Source organism: Chionomys nivalis, chromosome 12 (genome assembly GCF_950005125.1).
Source record: "Chionomys nivalis chromosome 12, mChiNiv1.1, whole genome shotgun sequence".
In the NCBI taxonomy this organism is placed as follows: domain Eukaryota; kingdom Metazoa; phylum Chordata; class Mammalia; order Rodentia; family Cricetidae; genus Chionomys; species Chionomys nivalis.
The window spans coordinates 22,595,685-22,623,417 of NC_080097.1; the positions used below are offsets into that span (position 1 = coordinate 22,595,685).

Below are 27,733 nucleotides of genomic sequence, written 5' to 3' on the forward strand. Positions count from 1 at the left end.
TTTCCTCTCATGATAATACTATGAGAATCTGATACTTCAGAATTCATGTAACCTTAGTTACCTGTCAATGGTGTTAAAGTGATATTGCAGAAATTATGTCTTCAACATATGCATTCACAAATTCAGGCCTTTTACTTTGTATTTCTATGAATATATTTTCTCCTATTCTTACTGAATTCTTGAGTTTATAATGCCAAATTCCTTTCTACTAATTTTGATTAGTTTTTATCTTAACATTCTATGTCTGCCAAACATATCAAGACACTTCAATTATCTGATCAAGCATTGTAATGTAATTATAATAAACACATCATCTTATTCTGAGTTACATTAATTTTAACCTTAAAAACTAATGAGCTCTCCCCAATTTCATCTAAATATTTTGATTCTGTTTGATTACTTGTTAAGCAGTTATTTTCTGTATCTCAAAGTTGAACATTTTTTTTGTTTAAATCATGTGAGGGTGTTATATAACCAATCAGTCAAATATTTTAATTGATTTTAATTATTCAAACATCACCATATTTCTATATCTTTTACAAATCATTAAACATGTTTACATTTCATGCTGTTTATAGTTCTATCATTTATAATAGAATATTTTCTATAAACTGTTATGTGTACAAGCAGATTATTGAAGTAACTTCATTATTTAGTCTACTCAAAGTGTTTATTAATTTAGACATATTAACTGCCAGTTTCTATATTTGCCTAACAATTTTTAGAAATCATATATTTTAATTTGTATTGCTTACTTTTTATATATGATTGTTTGTGTATGATCCAGTATGTTTTTTGTATGTGCGTGTGGAAATGAGGTCAATCTTGAGTGTCATCCTCAGGGTCTTTTACCAGCTAGCTGGACCCCATGAAAAATGTTAGACTAGTTGACCAACAAGCTTTAGAAATTTTTGTAAATTTCTCCCTCACCAGCTAGCGCATTAGGAGCTTTGCTATGTCCAGGTTATTGGGATGGAAAGAAGGTCCTTAATGCATGCCATATATTTATGTGACTAAATTGTCTTTCCAAGCCCATATTCTTGCATTTAATTTTATTTTTATGCTAACATTATTATTTACCACACTTAGTATGATTTTTGCTTAAAATGTGATGTGACTATTTTTGGTTATGGGCCTAATCTGAAAATTCTGTTTTACTGTGATAAGAGAAGTTTTACATTGCATAGTTAGACTAATATATTTTATTCTACTATTGCTTTATATTTTTTATTATTTTAACTGTCTTAATTTGGACTGTCATTCTCTCATTTGTAGATGAACCTATTATTTTTATTTAACTTTTTATTCTTGTTAATTGGAGAGTTCATGCAGTCAAAAAATGTGGGAACAACCTGAAGATTTTTATTTGCTCTGTTCTACATTAGGTATTATTTTATTCATATCGGTACTCTCAAAAAAAAAAAACATTTTATAGGCGGAGCAGTGGTTGTGCACACCTTTAATTCCAGCACCTGGGAGGCAGAAGCAGGTGTCCTCTGTGAGTTTGAGGCCAGCCTGATCTACAAGAGCTAGTTCCAGGACAGGATTCAAAGCCACAGAGAAACTCTGTCTCAAAAAAAAAAAAAAAAAAATTAAAAAATTAAAACATTCTATAATCACTGTGTTGAATGTCTGAACTTTTATTAAGATTTTTATGCATTTTAGAGGCATGCGTACTATTGTAAAAGTTTTCTTTCATTGTTTCATAGTTTGAATCTAATTGTTCATTTGCTTTTCTATTTGATTATTTGATTTCTTTTTCTTAACCTACTAAGAACTGAAGGTGAACATAATGGCATACTATGAACTTTTGAACTCCATAGATTTTCTACAATTCGTACATATATTTTAAAGCATATATCTATGGCATATATGTATTTCTTACTTCATTTTTACAGATATTTTTCGTAAATTCATTACCTAGATCATCAGGCCAGCTTCCTTCTGATACCCAGTGTTTATCTCTGTGTGACCTGATAAAGAGTTTCTCATCAATTTTCAAGACTTCACCTAGACACTATTTCACACATTATTGCAATTGTATTTTCAGAAATATATAACAGAAAGTGCATACTAATTTAAATAAAAGTCTTATTTAACTGAAATATATAAATGTTCATATTTTTGTCTGTGAATTTACTTTTCCTTTTTTTTCCTGTAGATATTTTTTTTTCTTTCTGGTCCAAAAGATTCTCACTTGCACTTCTTTTTTTTTTTTTTTAATGAACTTGACAATTTCCTAAAAACTCTCCTTATATAAGAATGTTTACTCATTATTCTAATATTTTTTGCAGCCCTTCTAATTTAAGTAGTTTTGTCACACAATATATACCCACATCTTCTATGAAAATTTCTTTAGCTCTTTCTTTAGAAAATTAACAGATATCTAAAGGATATTAATAAAAGAAGATAAAGAGCAAAGCAAATTAATGAAAATTAAACAAATAAAAGGAAAAGAGCCTAAGAAAAGACACATGAAAGAGATATAGATGCAGAGACATACTTTTTGGCAAATATTTGATCTTTCCCTCTGGCATTTTTAAATATTCTTTCCATATTCTAAAAAGTTAGTCTTCTATTTCTTATATTCCAGGATACTTCCTTTTCTTGTCTAATCTACTTGGTATTCTTTATGATTTTTGGATCTTTGTAGACATCTCATTCAGATTATAAAATTTTCTTCTATGATGTTATTGAAAATGTTTTTGGGCATTTCACTTGGGTTTCTCTTCTCCTTCATCTATTACTACTGTTCTTAGATTTTTATCTTATTATATTGTCCCAGCCTTCCTGGATGTTTTGTGTCAAGAATTTTTTTTATATTTGACATGTTCTTTGATCAATGTATCCATTTCTTCTATCATATCTTCAACATCTAAGATTCTCTCTTCATCACTTTTATTCTGTCGGTGAGACTTGCTTCTGAGGTTCAGGTTCAATTTCCTAAATTTTCCCTTCCCAGATTTCCCTTCATTTAGTATCTTTTTGCTGATTTTATTTATACGTTTATGTCTTGAATTATTTTATTTGTTTTCCTTCACTCTTTTTATTTTTATAGATTTTTTTAAAAGATTTTCTTTAGTTCCTTATTAAGAACCACTGTCATATTCATATGGGTTACTTTAAGGTGCTTGTCTAGTTTTCTAGCATTCTCAGGGCCTACTGTAGTTAGGTTCTCTAGTGAGGACATATGGTACTGGCTGTCACTGATTTTGTTTTACACTGGTGTTTAGGCATCTGGGATTTGGAATATTTTTATCCTAGGTGATGATATCTGGTATTTTCTTTTTTTTGTAATGTTCCTTCCTTGGTTTCCTTTATCCTCTCCAGTTCTTAGGTGAATATTTTGGGTGGATGTCAGTAGGAAATGCTTCTGGGGTTCTGCTAGTTTTGGTCACTTGAGTTTCTGGGTACATTGACTATTTAAGAATTGAGAACTAATACTCAAGAATAAGAATAGGTTTCACAGGTCCCCAGGAGAGAGGAAGGAAGGGTGCCCTATCAGGTTCTGTTTGTCCCTTAGAGATGGGGGCGATGGGAGTCAGAATAGGGCAAAGCAGATAGTCTGCTATCAAGCTGAAGTTGTAACTGGGGGAAGATTTTGAGGAAAGAAAAGAGTCAACATTCGAAGTTGATACTTTGCTGGACTACTTTCTTTTCTTGGATAATGAACTCTCAGGAAACTTCTTCCAGAGATGGGTGCTGATATAAAAGAATGAGGAGACAGAAAATGTGAAAGCAAGTTTCTGTTTATTTGTTTGTTTTGTTTTGTTTTCTGACTTTGAGGAAACAGCCAAATAAATATAGTCACTTGAAGTAAATACAAAATTCTCCTTGGTGACCTGTGTGTTTGCTTTCAATAAGTTTTAACATTCTGTTTTAACTCTAGACCCTAATATTTCTGCCAGAAATTTATCATGACCACCAGAAGAAATGCAACACCAAAGTTCTTCATCAATCCTAAAATATAAAGTACCTTCATTGCAGTTCTTTGAAATTTCTAACTCTGTTTATCTCACAAAAGCACAGAATTCGAATTTAGACACAAAGTAAAGGGGGATTGCATTTAGGATACCTTTATGGTATTGGATTTTGTGAAAAAAATTTTAAAATAAGCATCAGCTATAAGTGTGTTTATAGTATTATTTTTAATTTTTCATATTTTATATAACAATCCTCAAAGCTTGTTATACTTTGCCATCAAAAGGTAGAAATACACTTTCAAATTTGATGAAAACTTATTGTACACATGAATGAATTTCTCAAAGAATACATAAAAATATTTTTAAGTCGTTTAAAGCACACAAGAAATATTTGTTACATTTATTAGAAATAAAAACCTAATAAATATTATTTTTGAAAACAATGCAAAGAAAGCTTCTTCTAAATAAACACTAATAGCATGAACAACAAGGAAGTAAAATACTTACAAAAAATCTTATAGATAGTAAATTGTTGAACAAATGTATGTGATAAGCCTTCAAAATTAATATCTTTCTTCTACAAACCTGCTTTAGTTACATTTGGTTCAAACAAATAGTAATTCCTCAATTTTATTTAATTTAGTAATTTTGGAAAACTAAACACGTAATCAAGACTGTACTTATTAGTCATACAAGATAATTAGTTGAATTAATTTTAATAAGTATATAATGTAATTATCCTATTCTGCAGCCCCACATTTAAATTGCTTTTAAAATGAACACAAATACAATAAAGTTCTAAAATTACATTAAACAAAAATATATATCTATTCATTTACATCCATCACAGCAGTAATATATTATATTAGTATATAATGAATGTAAAAGAGACATGTCTTATACCAGTACATAAATAATCTGAATATTGTATAGCTATTCTTAGTATTTCTATTATTCATTTTAACAAAATTTCAGTAAGTGAAGTTTGCAATGTCAAAGATAAAAACAAAATAGAAATGTTACTTAATTAATGGGAAAAAGTAGAATAGCCGCACAACTCATTCATAAAGACAGCTTTATCCTGATATCAAACTGGATAAGAGACACATTGAAAATCAAATTTCATATTCTGTGATCAACACAGCTACAAAACACCCCCCCATCATTATTTCACAGTATCTTTCACTGCACAATGTGATGCTAGAATCTACAAACACATTGTTCATTTTTTTCTCTAATATTTTAGGAGTAACTGTGCTTGAAGGTCCTATTTATGCGGTGGGAGGTCATGATGGCTGGAGCTATCTAAACACAGTGGAGAGGTGGGATCCTCAGAGTCAGCAGTGGACCTATGTAGCCAGTATGTCGATTGCTCGGAGCACTGTTGGAGTAGCAGCACTGAATGGCAAGTGAGTAAATTTTTCTGTAATTTTTAATAGGCAAAAAAGTAATGGAGTGTTAGTATTTAAGAATTATTTTGAAATAAAGCCATGTATATTTACCATACAAAATAATTTAGAATTTTCTCAATATTAATTGCATATCCAAGAAATATTAAGTTTATGTTAATGAGAATAAAGATTTGTTCTTAATTGTACTTTTCCTGTATGATTGCAGCAGTCTGTCCACATTTCAACCAGTCTATAACCCTTAAATTAGCAATTTATAAAATTAATAGAATTTTTATTAAATTATTTATACAATATATTTTTGTCATGTTTTCCTTTTCCTCAACTCATCTTACTACTTCCTTACCTCTGTCCCCATTATTATAGGGCTCTCTCTCCAAAAACAAGAACAACACGACAGTGAAACACCAAATAAAAACAGAAAACCAAAGACACACACACACACAAAACCGCAAATAACTAAAGATTCCACAAAATGACAATAAACAAACCAAAAATTCATTTAATGTTGGACAATTAGTTCCAGTCATGGAATATTTTTGATATACACAGTGTCACCCCATTGGAAAAATCTAATTTTCTTTTTGTTAGTATTAGTAGGAATCAATTGCAAATAGCTCCTTGATTAGAAGTGGAACTTTGAATTCACTTCCAGTCATATATCTTTGTGTTAATTTCTAATTTCTGTGATTTGCCTGGTGGTAGGACAAGACTGCAAACTGCAGACATACTGATGGCCAGAACTTTGTTATCTAACCTGACAGAGAAGCAAAACTGGGGACCAATGCCATATCTCCATGCTAGAGCTGGGATATTGTGAAATACTGCATTGCCCAAAATTCCTTGTGCATGTCAGAAAATGATATGAGATAAAGCTGTGTACTCACTGCCTTCTTCCAGCACTGATGTATCTTGTTCATTCTATGTTTTCTGTATTTATAAGAGGGGAGGAATGACACAGAAAATGTACATTTTTATACCCTTGTAATCCTTATTTCTTTGCTACAATGAGAATGAAATATCTCCCCTTCTTTATAGAGGTCTTATGAAGATATTTTTTTTTTACAGATAGTTATTTAAACTGAAACAATTGTGGAAACTATTTCATTGTCTTACTTAAAATCTGAAGACAACAGTTTTAGCTTTAATATATTTGTTAGTTGTTTACATTTTAACAGATTTCAGATAATGCATTCATATTCTTGTATTATCATGATTTTAAGCTACTTCATGCAGGGTTATTTTAGGAATAAATAATATTCTTGCTGACATTAAAAAAATTAGGGCACAGAGAAACACTGTCTCAAAAAAACAAAAAAAGAAAAGAAAATATTATGCATAAAAAGTGATTTTAAGGTACAGATACACACCTTGTCTCAAAAATCCAAAAAAAAGAAGAAAATTTTAGACATAAAAAGTGATTTTAAGTTACATATGCACATGTAGAAATATATTAAAATATTATATTAAATACTTAATTTTGCTTCAGAGGAAGTCTTTTTATTTCTTATTTTCCCTCAGTTGGTTCTTTTGGATGTTATTTCACTTGTATGTACTATAAATCTCAAATTTCAAACAAAAACACAACCCAAAACCAACCTTAAGTTTTAACATGTAAGAAAATATTTACACTTCAGTATATATAAGATGTGGAATCTTCTAATATTTTCTTGAGAATTTGGCAGGATGCTTATTTTAAATATAATCATTCTGTAAGTGTATAATGGTGTACACTGATGTCAGAGACAATTCAGTTTATTCACATTGGTTTATTTTTTGGCTACCTTACATGTTAGATGTTACTTTATATATTAAGTGAACAGAACTAAAGTGTATATTACATTATGTATTTTTATATAATCACAATCTTACTGTCTATGATATTCTATTTGCCTTTTACTATACTATATATAGTATATCTGACTTTTATTTATACTATAAGCTTTGGGAGAAGAGAAACATATACTAAAATAATAATAAGCCTGTACCTGCCTTTATAACAATGATATTTAATATTTCTTAGAGTTTCTATCCTGTAATCGCTATATGGCTTTCTGATAAGTCTGTCTTTATATGTTACTTAATAGTTTTGTTTTCCTTTGAAGATTTTGATATCTGTTTTTTGTTTTGCACATTTTGTGTTTTGATTATTATGTAACATGAGGAATTCCTTTTGTAGTCCTTTTCATTCAGTGTTCTGTTTGTTAAAATATTCTAATTCACTCGATATATTTATTTATGTGCAATTTAGTACAAAGGCTTTAATGTTTGAATAACTGCTTAGTTTATTTAACATTGTTTTGATAATTACCTTGTATCAAGCTATTCTTCCTTATGAGTTTATTTTTAAACATATTAATTTATGTGTGTTCATAGAAAATATTCTCCAGTCCTAGTAATAATGTATATATAAAGAGTCCAGTCACAGTTTTGGACATATTATGAATTAAATGTATATTCAATTTCTTTTTCACCTAATTTCAAATGCATTCATTACATAATTTAGTGTTAATCCCCAGTTTATAATATCTTTAGGAATTTCAATTTAGTCCAGTACTGTCATTCATGTCAGATATTAATGTTAGATGTTAATTGGCATGAGAAATACAATTTGGAGGGGGGGCAATGCCTGAGAATAGCATGAGCAGTTCTCCTTCATGCCAGGCACCTGGAGATCCTGACCCACTTGGCAAGAACCTGTGGACAATTCACCATATAATTCTGGGCATCAACCCAGGAGTTTTTGTGCTACGTATTCTCTTTGCTTTCACTATGCTGGACATAGTGCTAGCATGAATCAACAGGAGGCCATGAAATTTGATATTAAATATTTGTGTAATTATTCTGGAAATAGTGATTTTAACCATAAGAGTTTTAAAGGAATGATGATAATTAAATGGTATCAAGAGTTAATGGGAACATTCAAGAAACAAGGAATGAAGTAGAATCACAGCAACCCAATACCATGCCAATACCCCAAGAGCATGTGGTAGATAGACATAAGACAGGGGACAATCAATTCTAAGTATTAAGTTATATTGCTTATAGGATAAATGGAAAAACTTAGTATGCCCCCAGAGGGCATAGGGTAGTATGAAATGTAGACTGGATTAGTTCAGCTTTGGCTGGTGAGTTGACTGTGAAAACCAAGACCCTACTGGCTATAAATCTTAACCGCAAAAAACAAAACTGTCTCTTACTTCACATCATGCTGCAGCTGCATGTACTGCCAGCTGGGGACATTGTTCCACCTGTAGGCGTGCCTAGTTAGAAAAGTGCCTTTGTCGCTTGCAAATCTTTGTATGCTTCTGATGAAAGAGATATAGATCGGAAAGCTAATTGCTACTGGTGGGAACGTTGGGAGATGGAAGGATAAAGAAAGAGCCAGGGAACAAAATAGTAATTATTGTGACTCTTTTTAGAAACTTAGCATGTAAAATCTGACTGTAAATTTATTCATGCACACCTTTGGCACTGTGCAAATAAAGATGACTCAAGGTATCTGGGGACACTTGATTGAACAACAACAGGTTGTCACAGCCTCTTGGCGCCTACTCCATAGATCCATTAGGGTCCTCAAAGCCTTCTGGAGCAAGGTTCCAGCAACTAATATTTTAAATGGAATTGTTTACATTTTTTCTGTACATTCATTCAATTGCACTTTGATATGAAGCAGTTTGGAATGCTTTTATATTATACTTGCAATCGTCTTTCTCTTTTAAATCAAAATAATATAGCTTTGATTTGAGAAACTTGTCTTACATCTAAAAAGTGTTTTAACAACCTAAAATGTTCTGTAGTTTGATGCCTCGCTTAATGTCTAGGTGATTTTCATGTCTTAAAAATATAACCATTACAATAGAACCTTTCACATCAGAATCCTATCAAGGAATTATTTCACCTCTGACAACTTTGGGGCATTTACTCCCATCTACAAAGGAAGGTTTTCTCTTGCTTTCACATACCACTTACGTATTATCATAAGTTAGGTGTTATATCCTTTATGTTTACACTTATCCTTATTAGGAATCATTAATATCAATAACCAGTCATCTTAAATTTAGATTTTTTTATTCTACTATTTTTGTGCTAAAATAAAAGAAATTTCCTTAGTATTTAAAACTGATGTGTTCAGACAGATCAAGTGCAATATAATACTGAATCCATGATGTAATCTTATAATAACATATTGTGATAAATATACTTTAGCTGTTTTTTATGTTAAAAATACCAGATAAAAAATGAGCACACCCTAAGAAGTAAAGTTACACGAGCTCTGTGAGCCTTTAGCAGGCAACATGTTCTTTAGTCCTGTGTGGGAGACAAAGCAAATCTAAGGCTGACTTTGCAACTTGCATCAAGATTTCTTAGTAAGCAGGAATAAAACCAGCCATCCACCTGTCTGGGAGTTTAGTGAGTATTCCTGAAATAAGCAGTTCACACGAGGGAGGTCACTGAGAAGATCAAGCAAGAGCATTCTTCCCTGGTGTCTACAGAGTGTCTTTGGATCAGGTTAAAGGATTTTGCATGTATTAAAAAGCAAGGGACCAAACTAGATCTAGGGAGCTGCTAGAGAGTCCTTATCCCACAACTTATCACTAAAAGTACCTACAAAGCTGGGTATCTGAAGGCTTTTTAATAACACTATATTTATGCTAATAATTTCAATCTATTTGGGCCAAACCTTGAAATATCTTGAAAATTATATTAGAATCACATGGCTTTTATTTAACTATGAAAAATGATAAGGAAATGTACCTAGGATGCAAATTATTAAGAAAGTTACACTTTAAGCCCAAGGAAATGTGCAATTTGGGAAGATTTCTTGGTGTTAAACAGCACTTGATTTTATTGTTAAGGCGTAATAGAATTACCTACCTACATATGAGGTAAAAGGGACACAAAGCATAGAGAAGCATGGCTTTCCAGGACGCAGAGAAATTGAAAATTGGCCTAGATTAGTATTATGAGATTCAAAACACTTCCTGATGACAATGTATGCTTTTCGGTGTCCTGTTTTACCTTTTGTATTAAGGCTTCCTTTTGTAAAGTATCATGTGTCACCATGCATGGGGGAACCAATTATTCATTTTTATGTGACAACAAAGGCAAGATTTTTAGCTGTGGATATGAACATCTGAAATAATGAGCATCTTCTAAATTCTTACCAGTTAAGAATGTTCATGTGTCTGTACTTGGGTAAATGCACAGCAGTAGTAAGCACTATAACACAATGGAATTATAATGACAGTTTGTGTTCCACTCATCTTCCCTTCTTTCTTCTGCTTCTTCAACCCCGCTCTCTAATTTGGAACCTCCTTGGATCAGAGGATAACTAGGCAATACTTCCTTTGGCATTAAGAATAAATAGGTATATTTTTGAACAAGAAATGATGTTTATAAGCATCCTATATATTCTTGGTAAAAACAAGAAGCCTGTAAGAAAGGTTCTTTTGGGTAGAAAGCAGATTTGTTCCTAAAATGAATATATTTTTCCCTTTAATACCAAGTATAAACACGTCACATGAAGTTCCCTTTTAAAAGATTAACATTGCCTAAATTCAAGACAGCTAGCTCATGGTGTGAAGCAAACTCAAAGATTATGAGTTTTCTCTTCAATCTTTCTATGCCATCGTTGGGAAATGAATGAATGTTAATAGAAAACTTACAGTGTAGCTGGATTGGTATTATTTGCCTGAAAAAAACCTGGGGTATTGGTTTTCTGCCAGCTTCTGAAAAGTGACAGAATAGAAGAAAAGTTAAATCTCACTCTTTTGACACAGAGGGGGTTTAGCTAAGAGTGGAAACCGTAACTGGGCTTTCTGTTACATCACGTTAACACCAGCACAAGGGAAATTAGGGAGCTGAAATAGGAGAACTTCTGTGAGTTCAATACCAGTTAACCACATACTATCAGACCAAAACTGTGTCTCAAAACTGCAGAGTAAATAAATGAATAAAGGTAACCTGTGTTCAGCATTATAATACCCCTACTTAAACTTTGAACAAATAACTTGACAATGCAAGATTTATTTCCCAGAATAATATATATATATATATATATATATATCATATAAACAAAGAGATATTTATATTCCCAGAAGTATAGATAGATAGATAGATAGATAGATAGATAGATAGATAGATAGATAGATAGATAGATAGATGATAGAGAGATAGATCTGTTTCCTAAAGTATATGTGATGATATAAAATCAGTAGTACTGTCTTTAGTGGGCACATATTAGCAACATATGAAAGCAAAGAAATTTTGTCTCAAAACATTGTCAAATGAACTTTATGCTAATTAAACATAGAAGAAATAGAAGATAATGGGAAAAGTTGGATTCTTGTTATTCTCAGCAAAGCATGACAATTTATGAAAATCAAGTACATGTTTGTATCCTATGACAACATTATTATGCAAGATATTTGCTGCTCAATATTCATATCAAACAGAAGATAAAGCCTGATGATTTGTTAAGGGTGTTACTTTGGCAATTTCTTTTTTCCTGTAGATTGAGAACGAAATCACAGCTTCATATCTTGGCTACCACACCTCTTTCATCCTTCGTCTATCTTTTTCATCCAGTTGCATCACCCCATCCCATCCTCCCAAGCACCTGTCACTTTTCATACATCACCTGCTGTTACCTTCCATCACCCACGTCTCCACATATGCTTTTCGTACTGGTAATGCTGCCCTTGCATTTCTTCATTCTGCAGATTTTACTAAGCTTTCGGCGCTGACTTGAAATGTCATGTTTCCCTTCGTGCTGTGATGCTGTCAGCTGTCACTTCATATGTTGTCAGATCATTTACCTCAGTGTTGGAATCTTTTTTGCTCCTCAGAGTCCCCACATCTAATTTGTCCTCTTGGTGAAAGCAAGCTGTGAGACTAAACCATGATTAAATAGATGAAGAGAGGCATCTGAGGATACACATGACTAATTGTTCATGAAAGTCTGCGTGCACAGGGCAACATTATTCTAGCAGCTCAAGTCGGTTGTTTTATCTTTTGTTATTATACTTTTAGTAATAAATACAATATTATTGTTTTTATTCACTTTTACATTTTAGTTCTTTGTGTACAAATAAGTAGGTTGTGAATAGACTAAACATTTACATTTTATTTTTACATTTTAGTTCTTTGTGTAGAAATAAGTAGATTGTGATTAGGTTTAGTTGACTAGCTATGCTGACAAAGTACTCATTTAGATTTCTTTTTCCATTGTAGAAATACACCTATCAGTTTTCCTACTGTATTCATAGAGCTGTACACAAATACTTTGCTATCTCTTTAAATGAATCCTAAACCACCAATTTTCAAAGTTCTTTTGTGATATGTAGTGTATTTTCAACTATCAGTTTTTCTAAAATCCATTATTACTACTATTATTGAAAAGTATGTGAATAGAATCAATATTTAACTTTACAGATATATTAAGATAGAGAGTGAGCAGACAGCTTCTGGGTGATCATGCAAGGCTGCATGGCAGTCACACAGAGAACACTCAAGCCACCAACCATATTTTATTATGTCATACAGCTTGAGAAACTGCAATGGCATAGTAAAAAAAATGTATCTATGGTTTGAAATCAGCTTAAGCACCATATTGCAGAATTTTTAAGAATATTGGAGCATGGACCAGAAAGCCTGAAGTGTCCAAACTATAATATGCAGTGTGGTACACTGATTTTATGCATCTCTTTTGAAACTGAAAAATGGAGAATTAAGTGTACAAGTTTACAACCAGGTTAAGAATAATAGTTATGACTAAGGATCAGTTTGATAATAGACTATTAAAAGGTAAGTATATTGTACTTTATTTTCTTGATGTCTTTACTTTGGGAATTGTCCATAAGACTTACACCAGAATTAATGACAACATGGGCTGCAGCTATTGGTCACGCTGATTAACTCCAGAGGTCACAACAGCATCAATTTCTACTCTCTCCACAAACTCTGATCACTATTTAGTCAGTTTCAAAATCTTCCCTCTTCCAGAGATCCTTAGTCTCTACTTTAATTATCATTGTGATCTTTCTTTTTATGAAAATGTTATTTTATCATTGAGACATAGCGTAATTGCTTAGGTAAAATTGCAAATATAATCCATATACCCACCAAGGCTTACTTGACACAGATTCTGAAGTGTGGCACTTAGAGACCTCCATAAACATATCTATATGTCTGCTTTATTTATTAATAGCAAACAGAATTACAGAATTTTTTTAAAAAAAAACTTTTTACCAATGTACAAATATATGCAATAGATAGATAGATGATAAATATGATAGTGTGCATCACATGCAAAAATATTAAAGGATTATATTAAAGGATTAAGTGTTCTCCCATAGAATGAAATCTCTATGAATTACCATAAGGTAAAGAAGTGATTTTTGAGGGTTAGACTCTGTATTTTTAAATCATTTAATCTCAGTCTTAAGTGTAACTTATTTTTGAAGTTAGTGCGGGACAATTCTGTATTCTGTCAATTATGTTTTAAATAAATGCTGATTGTCCAGTAGCCAGACAGAAAGTATAGGCAAGACAGCCAGACAGGAAGTAGAGGTAGGGCAATGAGAACAGGAGTATTCTGGGAAGAAGGAAGCTCTTTCTGCAGTCCTGCCCAGACACTGAAAAGGATAATGTGACCTGCCCAGATGAAAAAGGTACCAAGCCATGTGGCTAACATAGAAAAGAATAATGGGTTAATATAAGTTATAAGAGCTAATACGAAGCCTGAGCTAATGGGCCAATCAGTTTATAACTAATGTAGACTCTCTGTGTGATTTCTATGGGACAAACAGCTGTGGGAACTGGGCAGGACAGAAACCCCAACATGCAGGCCCTCATGTTATGTGAAGCTTCCTATCAAATACAACAAAATGAGTGTAAATTTCAGAATTATCTATTCAAGCAAGTATCAAGAGTTTCCTGTGAAGTTTGCTTAAACTACATAATGCACAATACAAAAGACAGTTGTTATGAGAACATGCATTAATGTATTCCTTGGTTAATGTTCTAAACTGTCACAGTGCAATTTGTTATTTGAGCATGTGGCATGCAAGGTTACTGATTGTAAATGGTATTTTAACGGTGCTCTAACTGGTGTCATCTATCTTATAACTTTTTATACATTGTAAAAAACTAATAAATATTACCAAATATTAATTTAAGTTAATATATAATTTCTGTTTAATCATTTCTATTGTCTGCAAATTAATAATAGTTTATAGAATCTAAGATTAGAAAACTATTTTTTAATCTTAGAATACTGAATATTACAATAACAAGAATTCTATATATATGTGGACTTTCTTCATTAAGATATGTATTTCACACTGTGCAATTTGTTTTTAACTATATGTTTTACATTTTGCCATCCAAACTATAATGTTAACTTTTTTCCTAATTTGTGTTTTCAGGTTGTATTCTGTTGGGGGTCGAGATGGAAGTTCTTGTTTGAGTTCAATGGAATATTATGATCCTCATACAAACAAGTGGAGCATGTGTGCACCAATGTGTAAGAGGAGAGGGGGTGTTGGCGTGGCCACCTGTGATGGTTTTCTCTATGCAGTGGGTGGTCATGATGCTCCTGCTTCAAACCACTGTTCCCGGCTCCTGGACTATGTGGAAAGGTGAGCCACAAGGGCACTAGAGAAGAGCAAATATGTCTCCGAGAACTAACTTAATTACTTCTTTTTCTCTCCCTTTCTCTCACTCTCCCTCCATCCCTTATTTTTCCCATTCTTTCTTCTTTCCTCTCCATCTCCTTCTCTTGCATATGAACACTTTATAATTTTATTTTACATCTTGATTCTTTCTTTCCATCAGCTTAAAGCCTCAACATTTCTACATAATACTTAAGTATGCTGCATATTTCCAATGAGGTCATTTTAAAAGTAATGACTGGGAGAGAGGTTTGTCATATACTAGACAGCAAAGATTAGCATTCATTTTAGAAATTGTTCCCTCCTTTCATGTCACAGTTGATCTTTTTCCACCATCCTTTCTCGGTACCTTTTGTTTCTCTCTCCTTATTGGTCTCCTCTCTAATTTCAAATTCTTCATATGCTATCAAAATCCCTTATTTACAAATATAAAAATATTAAAATTTAGGATATCCATATGAGAGGGAACATGCTAATATTTTTCTTTGTGAGTATTGGTTTCCTCACCCAATGCAATAGCCCCAGTTATATTCACTTATTGGAAAATTATGTAAGTACATTTTCCTAATAAATGAGTAAGATTCCAGTTTTTATGTCGTACTTGAAATATCCATTTTTCCATTGATAAGCATGATAGCTGCATTTACTTCTTGCTATAATGATTAGTAAAATAAACATGGAATGCATGTATCTGTCTAGTATAATCAGTGTTATGGGTATATGTTAAAGAGAGAAATATCTTAGTCATATAACAGTTCCATTTTTTGGTGTTGTTAAGGAAACTACATACTGATTTTTTACATACCACATTCATATTCTGTAGTCTAATTTCTTGTGGCAACCAAAGTTAGCTGAAACTAGAAAGAACACTGAAAGAACACTACTAGAAGTTTTACAATTTCTTGACCAAACACAAATTATACTACTAAGTGATAGCCATAAAAATGCCTGAAATTTTCATAAAAATACCAATGCATGTAATACAGAATCCAAAACCAAACCCAAACAGTTATGGGCAACTGACTTTTGACAAATATATCAAGATTATATTCTGGAAAAATGATATTTTCTTCAATAATTGGTGTTGGCAAAACTGGATATTAACCTGAGGAAGAAATATATAAATATTTCTTACAGTATAAATAATTAAAAATGGATCTAAGATCTTTAACAAAATTCTCAAGAAACTGAACTTGCTAGAGGAATGCACAGAAAATATATTTGAAGATACAGCAGAGACAAGAATCTTCTGAGTAAGATTCTGAACCATCCACAGTCATAAAGTCTAATTCAACATTTAATTTAGAAATATTCATTATCTGTCATTATGGTTTTTAAGTCATTTATTTAAAAAAACTATCTGGTTCCCTTAAAACGATTTCCACCTTTAGGAAAATACTATTTGGTGGTATTCTTTGTCATTCACTTATACATCTGATTTTCCATTATTCTATGCTTCAGATTCTTTGTAAAAATGCCTAAATATTCTTTTTAATTTTTTAAGACTGAGATTGAATGTATTGTATAATTGTAGTTACGTTGTGGGTCTTTGTGCTTGTCACTTTTTCTTTGTGCTTGTCATTATTTTCCATAATGCTTTGTATTGACTAATCTCAGTCTGCCAATCAAATTTATGTGTGCTTAACAGTCTAGGACAACGATTAAATTTTGGCAGGAATTGAGTCAATAGTTGATCACACACATGCCTCCATTTTTGACAATCAAAAGCATGTAACATTTTGTGTAAAATAAATATTGTTTATAAATACATCCCACATATTTAGTAACAACTTTGCTTTAATATACTGATGCTAGTTTTGTTTCTTAGTTTATTTCAGGAGTCCATTGTTTAGGTTTTCTACTAGCCAAATAAGTTCTGGAATAAAAAACATACATTTCTGTTTTAAAAATAAAATATTTTCTTTTAATCATAGTATTTATTTCTCTTTTTTCTTGCTAACATTTAGCTTGGAATATCAGTTGTGAATTTCAGATTAAAGGAAAATATATGGTTTAGTGATTCATTTTTAACTAAAATAAGTTTCACTCTATCTCTTAATGTGTACCAGTCTAACCACTATAGAGTGATAGACTGCCATGCACCGCGCCCCTGTGTCTGTGCTCTGTGCGCTGGCACCCAGTTCACGAGCTTCGGGCAAGGGGGCTGGAGGTTAAAATACACAGACACACACAGACAGAGAGACAGCAACGCGGGTCATCCTTGAATTCCCCAAGAATGCCCCCTTTATTGTGTTCAGGGGCAGATTATATAGAGATAGCCATGCCCCAGCCAAACCCACCAGAAACCACTCCCCTGCCATCAGGAACTCCTGAAGGTCTCTTACTCAGAGCAGCTGTAGGCACTCAGATCAGGGGATTACTAGAAATTCAGGATCTGGGGTCTCACTGCTCCCAACAATATACATTTGAAATTCATATATATACACACATATATAATATGTGATAGCTAGATTTTTTTTTAAAAAGAAGAGTTTGCAGCTGCTATTATTGAAATAATTCTGCTTACCTGGTTCCAAACACCTCATTGTATCCATCATGGCCAAATTTTAGCAATATCATCACAATAACAGTTCTCATTCACTTGGAACTATTTCCTAAGTTTTAAAATATAGATTTTTTTAGACATATTGCTCACTGCTCTCTCAAATTCCTTTGTTCTGGTCTTTTCAGTTGTGTCTGTCTACTTATTGAGCTAGGTTCTTAAAGTTTATATTAATGTTATTTATTTACGTTTGCATATGTATCATCCACTCTGGCTTAGAGCTCACTCTCACCTTTGTCATACTTAATATTCAGCTTCATAAAGTCAGCTACGTTTTCTTTTAAATCAGATATTTTTAAAGTTGTTTTTATTTTCTTTTTTAGAACCATATTTTATGTTTGTTTTCCAAGCTGGTCTCAATTTTTGTACATGGATGAAATTGTCCATTTGACTCCTGATCCTCTTACCTCTTCTTCTCAAATGCTCGAATAACATGTATGTGCCACAACAAGATTACCTATAGAATTTTGGAACATAAATGTATTTATTTTCTAGAAAACCTGGAGTAAATTTCCTGTTTCAAATAAGTGAATCTGCCGATTGATGAAATTGAGGTCTTCCCAGTTTTAAGCCATTACTTTGGCTTCATTAAATATTATCGCATTTATATTTTGCACAAAAATTCAATTACTATGGAAAATAATGATATATGCATACAAATATTCAACTTGAAAACAAAGTTATTTATTTTACCAAATGAATTTTTATCAATTTAAAGGTCCAGTTATGGTTTTTAAGTACCTAAAAAATTAAAATGACCATTATTTTGACTAACAGTTTCAGAACATTAATCTGTCAAAATTTTGACCTTGAGAACAAAATTTCTTTATTTTATTTTTCAGTTCATACATTTAAAAGTTATCATTCCTAGAGTAAAATTTGAGTATAATTACAATTTGCATTTTATTGTCCTTGAATTTTAGGTATGATCCAAAAACAGACACATGGACTATGGTGGCTCCTCTGAGTATGCCTAGAGATGCTGTTGGTGTCTGTCTCCTTGGTGATAGACTATATGCTGTTGGTGGCTATGATGGGCAAACATACCTCAACACCATGGAATCCTATGATCCACAAACTAATGAGTGGACACAGGTAACATTATTATGGGTATAGTTACTGGAAGTGAAACAGAATTTATTTAAATTACACCTTATGGAGAATGACTATCCTAATTGCAATCTATATTGTAGAACCACTTTGCCTCAAAGTGACTAATTTAGTTGTACATTGTGAAAGATGCAAGAAATGAATAATTCTGTGTATTATTATCTCATGCATGTAATACCATAATAAATTTGTATTCCTAAAATATATTCATCTTTCAATGTTCTTTAATAAATCAATACAAGGAACACAAGGAATTTAGTGACCAAAACTAAAAATTGAGAGAATAATATATTTGTAAATGAAGCTATAATAGGATATTTAATTTTAAAAATGTCTGCAGCAAGAACACAGAGGTTGCAGAATTTGTCTTTCCTGACAGTAATTTTTTCCTGTGTAAATTATTGCTCTGTGTTGAGATTATCCACTTGGTAAAGCTGTAAGAATCAGTAAACAATAATCTCAGTGTCAAAAGCAGAAAACAGAGTAAATATACATCCCCAGCTGAACGGAAAAGGATCCAGATTTCCTGGTGTTCATCAGATAGAAATCTCCATTGCCTAGCAAGTTGAAGAGAAATGATTGGCTCCTCTTGAATGAATTTTTTGAATATGCACTTGAGCTACATACTCAGGATCAGAATAGAATGAAACAAGTCCCATTCTCTTTGAAGAGCTCCACCTATCGGAGTAGAATAGGAAACAAGAAAACTACAGAGCAACCTCTTTAAAGAAGAAAGCATCCTGAACTACATAGCTATGGTGATCTTGCTTACAATAGACAAAAGGAAACATCCTCAGATGTGTTCCTTTAAATTCAGTTGTTGTATACGTTCCTTTTATTTTCCTACCTTTTTCTTAAAAATGTAACAGCAAGATATTAACAAAGTAGCCATTGATGAGCAGTGTAAAATTAAAAACCTTTATTCAGTTGAAACTAACAGTACACACAATTTATATGTTTTAATCTTATATGATTTAATCATTGACAGTTCTGATTTGGGTCATATAAACAAAGAAAACGTTATCTGAAAATTTTAATAACTATACATTAATAATATTTGCATATATCATCATTGATAATCCATCTTTAGTAATGTTTTCATCTCAGCAGCCTCATTCAGTTAGATTAGCATCTGTGTTCAATTGTTGGGTAAGACACCTTCATTGTGAATAATTCCTTCTCCAAAAGCAAAACTATATATTTGCCTGACTTAGAGGAGTAAAGGAAAGATATTGGGGAGGGGGGGTGAGAGAGGGGAAGAGCACTGTTAGAAGTGAATTCTTTGACATTCCACTTTTTACTCCAGTTTCAAAAGGATTATTTACCCAAACAGCATTGGCTATAAAAGAAAGCAGGAATGAATTTTTTATATATTATTTCACTAAAATGCTCCAGGATATATTTTGATGCTTCACTTTACTGAGTCCCTAGTGTTTCCACAGCAGTTATAGTGTGAATTCAGTACACCTTATTTGTTAGGAAAAAATCTCACTTACATGGTATGAAGTTTAGACACAGTACCAATAAAAAAGGAATGTTAGGTAAATGGAATATATAGTTGCATAAAAATATAATGTAAAATCTTCATTAAATATTTATGATAAAGTATCATTGTGCTCATCATGTCTCTAAAATTGAAATCAAAACAATGTCAGTGCTAATAACAGGTAAAAGTCTCCTGAAGGATCTTTCCATCAGTTATTTTAAATCTCTGGATCATATAGTTGTTTACAAACAGAAGATTAGTTTCATTACATTTTTGTTTTAATATAGTAAATATAAATTTTAAAACTATTAAATTAAATATTTTACCCTTATAACTGGTACAATTCATAAATACAAAAGAAAAATGCCAAATTAAACATTTTGCTGTTATATCTTTTCATCTCTTGGACTTTTAAGACTTTTTAGTACCTATCAGGAGAAACCTCCCAGACACATACAAATAAATTTGCATATATGAAATAAAACACCTTTTGGAAATGTTCATTATTCTAGTCTAACTTTGTCCAATGAGGTTGGTCACTTTTGCTCTGTTTACACAATAAAGTGCATGAAATCTGTTGACTAGCTTCCCCACAAAGGGCTAGTCCTTAGAATAAATAAGGAAAATCTATTATCTTTGAAAATATCCAAGAATACATGTTTTAAAAAATGTGCTACGTTAGATAGAATTATAAGAATTGTTATAACCGTGTCATCATTTGTTTTATGAGAAATTATACTCATATTGGCACATATGTAGGTTATTGAATTTTACTGTGACATTTAATATTAAGCTTAACCCTTGTACTTGGTTAGAAAATATGTGTTTCAAGCAACAAAGTAAATTTATCATTTATCTCTGACCTAGGTAAAAGCACTTAGTCTTTTTACTGCCACTACTGTGTGGAATGTTTATGCTGTAGGGCATGTGTAGATACTTGCTACATACATCAATTGATTATTATCATTATTCTTTCATGCTGGAGTGAAATTTATATGGACCTAATTTATAAAGAGGAATTTTTGAAAAGTAACTAAGAAACCTGGTACCACAAATACACCTTTGCTTGACTGTACTAATGGAATCTGTGACCAGTCTTTCCTGGTCACCACAATGAAATTTATAATGCTTGAGGAAATAATAATAAGAGTTTTTAGGATATATGAATTAAGTTAGTTCAAATAACAAAATATAATCTCTTTTCACTGTTTAAAAGATTGTAAGTGGAGGTTTTTAAAAGATTGTAAGTGGAGGTTTCTTTCCTGCCTGTCAGTTCCCAAATATCCATTTTGAGGGTTAAATATTAATTACAAACTGTTTGGCCTAATAGATCAGGCTTATTATTTACTAGTTCCTACAACTTAAATTAACTCATTATTATTATTCTATATTTTACCATAATTTTTCTTGTGACTTAACATCTTGCTTTTCCTGCATCTGCTGGCATCTCTCTGATTCTACCTTCTTTATCTCTGTATCTTTGCTTGGATTTCCTACCTAACTCTATTCTCCCCTGACATAAGCCAAATCAGCTTCTTTGTTAACCAGAGGTCATAAAACATAATCACAGCATGAAAAACAACATCCCACATCAATTGATCTCAAAAATATAATATATTTGGCTGAGGAAATACTCATCACTGTGATATAGCCTACATGGATTACATAGAAAACTTTAGGCTCTAAATGTAATGTTGAAAGTGGTCTAAAAAGAAAAAGTAAGTTAAGCCGATAAATATGCAGGAATTATTTAGCTTTTTAAAAATTAGCATATGTAAGAGCTGGAGTAATAACTCTTGCCAACTTTCACTGAGCAAAGATAATTTGGAAAACGTTGTTTGGGGAGATAAACAGGTAGTACATTATATATGAATAGAAAGCCTGCAAATGATCCTCTCTTTAAGAGAATAGATAATGAAGGATGTTTAACTTTTGTTTTTATTTTTTTCTCATACATTACATCCTGATGACAGTTTCCTTTCCCTTCACAATCATCCAAGCTCCCCATCCCTCATGACACTCTCCCCAAAGAAACAAACAAACAAACAAACAGCCCTTAAGGGGAGGTGTGGGAGGTTCTTCTGTCTATGTGTTGCTTTTATTGGTTAACTAATAAAGAAACTGGCTTGGCCTGATAGGCTAGAACAGAGCAAGATGGAGAAAACTAAACTGAATAGTGGGAGAAAGAAGAGAGGATTTAGGGAGAAGCCATGGAGCAGCCAGAGACAGAGGTGCTGAAACTTTGCTTGTAGGCCACTACCTCGTGGTGATGCACAGATTAAAGGATATGGGTTAAATTAAGATGTAAGAGTTAGCAAATAAGAAGCTAGAGCTAATAGGCCAAGCAGTGATTAAATAACACAGTTTCTGTGTAATTATTTCAGAGCTAAGTGGCAGGGAACTAACTAGCGACCCCCTAAAAACACAAGGACACCAACCAAACATGGAATAACAAATTACAATAAAACTAGGTAGGCAAAAACCCTCCTATCAAAGCTGGACAAGGGGACCTCAGTAGGAAGAAAATCGTTTAAAAAGCAAGTAAAACTGTCAGAAACACTCACCAACCTATCTTTCTCACTGTTAGGAGTCCCACAGGAAAACTAACCTACTCAAAAATAACATCTACGCAAAGATCTTAGCTCAGACCCCTACTGGGTCTGTGATTGTTGCATCATTCTCTGTGCGCCCTTGTGAGCCCTGATAATTTGATTCTGTGAACCTGATGTCCTTGACCCCTCTGACTTTTGTATTCCTTCCTCTCCCTCTTTTGTGGGGATTCCCTGGCTCTTGCTAGTCTTTGTCTGTGGGTCTTTGCCACTCCCATCAATTTCTGGATCATGCCTTTCTGATGACAATTGGGCTTATAGATGTGATGTGGAGATGAACATATCTCCCATGCTCATGTATCCATAGGATTAACATAGTAAAATTGGCTTTCTACAAAAAGCAATTTATTGGGTTTCTATCCCCATCAAAATTCCAACACAATTCTTCACAGACCTTGAAAGGACAGAATACAACTTCAAATGAAAAACCAACTAAACAAAAACAAACAAACAAAAAAAAACATGAATAGCTTTAAAAAATAAGAATTATATTTCAATTATTGGACTTTTAAAGCATAAAATGATTAGGAGAAAGATAAATCATTGTTATGCAAGATAAAATTATAACTCCATGTTTAAACATAAGCAAAGAAAACCAGCCCACAAATCACAATCCCAGTGAACCGAGACAACAATGAGGACCCTAAGAGAGACATATATAAATTTAATCTACATGGGAAGTTAAAAAAAAAAAGACAAGATCTCCTGAGTAAATTGGGAGCATGAGGACATTGGGAGAGGGTTTAAGGGGAGAGGAGAGACAGGAAGGGGAGACAGAGAAAAATGTGGAGCTCAATAAAAAATCAATAAAAAGAATTATAACTCAAAAGGATACATTTGATTAGATAGTTTTTGAAACTTTTATTTTAATACATATCTAACAGTTTTATAATCAGGACCATTTTAGAAATTCTACATGTTCAATTTAATGAGGATCATATTGCAAACACATTTAGCAAAGAGTGTATCATTAAGTAATTATGTACTATTCCTGAAAAATATTTAATATACTTTCTGTGAGGTATCTGCCTAGGATGAATGTGTAATATGTTTAATTCAATATGATATCTATGGAAATAACTTTAAAGTGATTGCAGTGTCACCATTATTATATGAAACATAATATATGTTATCTTTGATGTAATTTTCTATTTTAAATTTATTTCATTCAAAACTTTAGATTTTTGCTAAAAATTTCTATGTTTTATCACACTAATATAAAAAAGTAATTATAATTTTAAAAGTAGAATTTTCAGTCCTTTCATAGTCTTATGCTATATTTAGCTGTAATGGGGTAATGTACATTTACTTATGATATACATATGTATATTATATGATTTTAAAATATATCATATAATATATGATTTGAAAATATATCGTAACTTATGTACAGTCCTATGAGAGTAACCTGTGTCTTTTGTTCCATCTTTTTCAACAGATGGCTTCCTTGAATATCGGCAGAGCAGGTGCCTGTGTGGTTGTCATCAAGCAGCCTTGACTACTGTGTATAATGTTTGGAAGGATTTTCTTTGATACTGTGGCTATTTTATATTATATGGTAAGAATGAGAAAGAACTTCCTGAGATGAAAACCCCTCAGGAACAGGATTTTTATAGATTTACCTGCTGGAGCCAAAAGCAGCAGAAGATCAAACAGAATTATAGGAAAGAGGAAAACACAGACACATCAAGGGGCCAAGGGTTAGTTAGTTCAGAAATGATACCTGGTAATGTTCTGCATTGTAGCATATGATAACTAGAGTTACCAAAGCCTGGTTTATCAGAAGAGACCCATATAAATATATATAATAAAGAGAGTTCCTTAATGACAGATCACTCACCTGGTTTTATACTCTGTGAGGACATCCAACCAGCTGCCAAGAGTAGAAGTCACAATGCTTCATCTGGGAACATCTGATTGGTTTGATGTTTTCCTAATCAGATGTGATGATACTTAGGAAGGAGAATGTTTTGTTGGAACAAATGTGCTTCTTTCTTATTTTCCTCAGCTTTGAAAACTATTAGAGAGACAGATGACTGTTTGTCTCTTGCATTCAGAAAACAAACTGCCCTGCTAATCTAGGCTGCGTATTGTATCCAAGATAATGGCTGGATTATATTGCAACTGTGTTGTCAGTCTGAAACTGGCAAACCCAAAAGACCGCACTAAGCTTTCTGCATCGCTTTGCATTGTCAACACACTGAGCCAAAGAGTCAATACAGCTCTGGGCATTTGCCTCGTGCAGAGTTCAGTATAAGCATGGATGCTAGTTCTTTTGGATGTTATTATACCCACTGCATGCTCCAGACCCTTAGAACTTTGTCCTTTAAAACAAAAGGTAGAATTTTGAGACAGAAGTTTCCAAATCATTAAATTGGGATGATTATAACTGCTAGAAGGATGACTGAAAACAGATTTCTCATTACCCAGTTCACACATCTTATACTGATATGCACATTATTTTAAACCAAATGTTTGTAAAACCAATTGTAGAACTTTTATGTAACATCATTAGTACATATCACTTAAATTATAAGACTAGTTAATAAAAGATAGAGCATTTGCTTTTATCAGTGTGTCTTTCTTCATTTGTCTTTTAGAAAAGGTAAAACAAACTGACTAGGTTATTGTATTATAGGTGTGTGTGTTTTTCCATGTGTGTGTTTATCTGCATAAAATTTATTAATATCTGCTCTCATTTTGTGAGTTATGTTTTCTATGTTCCTCTGATACAAGGTCAATACTTTTGAGTGGGCACCATGTATTATTTATTTCCTAGTAGTAGAAACATATTAGTTGGCACAATGTATTGAGTACTTTCCACGCTAGTATGAGAATCTAAGTTCAAATCCCTATGCCCCATTAAAAAGCAGATCTTGTATCTTGCCTCTGTCATCCACATATTCCTACATACAGGAAGGAGACAGAGAACGAAGAAGCCCAAGAAGCCCCAGGACCAACTAGTTTGGCCTTGTGCACTGATGAGCAGGAAGAGACTTATCTCAAGCATGGTATAATGCAAGGAAAGACAGCTGAATTTGTCCTCTGGCCTCTATTGATATGTCACTACTCACATGTACCTCTGACCCCAAGACATCAAACACATAGACACATCCAAAATTTCACACCATTATAATTTTATCTAATGTTTCATAGAGTGACTTTTTTTATTTTTATTTTATTTATTTATTTATTTATTTATTATTGAAAAAAAATTTTCCGCCTCCTCCCCGCCTCCCATTTCCCTCCCCCTCCTCCCACCCCTCTCCCCCTCCCCCCTACTCCTCTTCTCCTCCCTCTCCAGTCCCAGGAGCAGTCAGGGTTCCCTGCCCTGTTGAAAGTCCAAGGTCCTCCCCCCTCCATCCAGATCTAGGAAGTTGAACATCCAAACTGTCTAGGCTCCCACAAAGCCAGAACATGAAGTAGGATCAACACCCCGTGCCATTGTCCTTGGCCTCTTGTCAGCTCTCATTGTCCGCCATGTTCAGAGAGTCCGGTTTTATCCCATGCTTTTTCAGTCACAGTCCAGCTGGCCTTGGTGAGCTCCCAATAGATCGGTCCGACTGTCTCAGTGGGTGGGTGCACCCCTCATGGTCCTGACTTCGTTGTACATGTTCTCCCTCCTTCTGCTCCTCATTAGGACCTTGGGAGCTCAGTCTGGTGCTCCAGTGTGGGTCTCTGTCTCTATCTCCATCCATCGCTAGATGAAGGTTCTATGGTGATATGCAAGATATTCATCAGTATGGCTATAGGATAGGTTCATTTCAGGTTCCCTATCCTCAGGTGCCCAAGGAACTAACTGGGGACATTGCCCTGGGCATCTGGTAGCCACCCCAAGTTCAAGTCTCTTGCCAACCCTTAGGTGGTTCCCTTAACTAAGATATGAGTTTCCCTGCTCCCCTATCCAACCTTCCTATATCCCCAATCATCCCATTTCCCCAAGTTCCCCTCATCCTCCACTTCACACTTTTCTTTCTCCATCTCCCCTTACCCCCATCCTACCCTACCCCCAAGATTCCAATTTTTTGCCCAGCACTCTTGTATACTTCCCATAGCCAGGAGGATAACTATATGTTTTTCCTTGGGTTTACCCTCTTGTTTAGCTTCTTTAGGACCACATATTATAGACTCAGAGGCCCCCTATCCGTAGCTAGAAACCAATTATGAGTGAGTACATCCCATGATCTTCTTTTTGGGTCTGGGTTACCTCACTCAGGATAGTATTTTCTATTTCCATCCATTTACATGCAAAATTCGAGAAGTCATTGTTTTTTACTGCAGAGTAGTATGGAGAAAGGGGTACCCTCATCCATTGCTGGTGGGACTGCAAACTTGTGCAACCACTTTGGACATCAGTGTGGCGGTTTCTCAGAAAAATTGGGATCAACCTACCCCTGGACCCAGCAATACCACTCCTGGGAATATACCGAAGAGATTCCTTATCATATGACAAAAGCATTTGTTCAACTATGTTCATAGCAGCATTATTTGTAATAGCCAGAACCTGGAAGCATCCTAGGTGTCCTTCAATGGAAGAATGGATGAAGAAAGTGTGGAATATATACTCATAGAGTGACTTTTAGAAAGCAATTAATATATAATGTTCAAAAAAGGAAGATATTTTATATAAATAGCAAAAAAGTTTACTTTTGCATATTTAGCTAGCAAAATACTAATAAAACAAAATTTAAAAACAAGGAATGATCTTGTTGATCCTTTCATGTTCTGAAGATAAAATTATAAGATCAATATAGGTTTTTTTAAATCTATAGAAACATTAAATGAACTGAATGTGTTAAAAAAAAAACACCCCCAAATTCTCTTGGTTCTTCTTAGATATCTATAGCCATACAGAGTGTATAACTCTTTCTATTATGTATTACAATTTGTTTACATTTTTATGACTGTGTGTGGAGTGAGCATACCCCTGTATGACTGAGCATTCATGACATAAGC

The 27,733-nt window shown here is 33.1% G+C and overlaps 1 protein-coding gene across 1 annotated transcript in view; it reads left to right on the forward strand.

Moving 5' to 3' along the window:
* The window catches only part of Klhl1 (kelch like family member 1), a 232,484-nt gene extending 207,231 nt beyond the window's left edge, over positions 1-25,253 (forward strand). The window contains exons 8-11 of the mRNA XM_057786305.1: positions 5,170-5,332; positions 14,764-14,976; positions 18,496-18,667; positions 24,216-25,253. Coding sequence (XP_057642288.1) covers positions 5,170-5,332; positions 14,764-14,976; positions 18,496-18,667; positions 24,216-24,275 — 608 coding nt within the window. The 3' untranslated portion in view covers positions 24,276-25,253. The remainder of the gene's footprint in view (positions 1-5,169; positions 5,333-14,763; positions 14,977-18,495; positions 18,668-24,215) is intronic.
* The last annotated feature ends 2,480 nt before the right edge of the window (positions 25,254-27,733 follow it).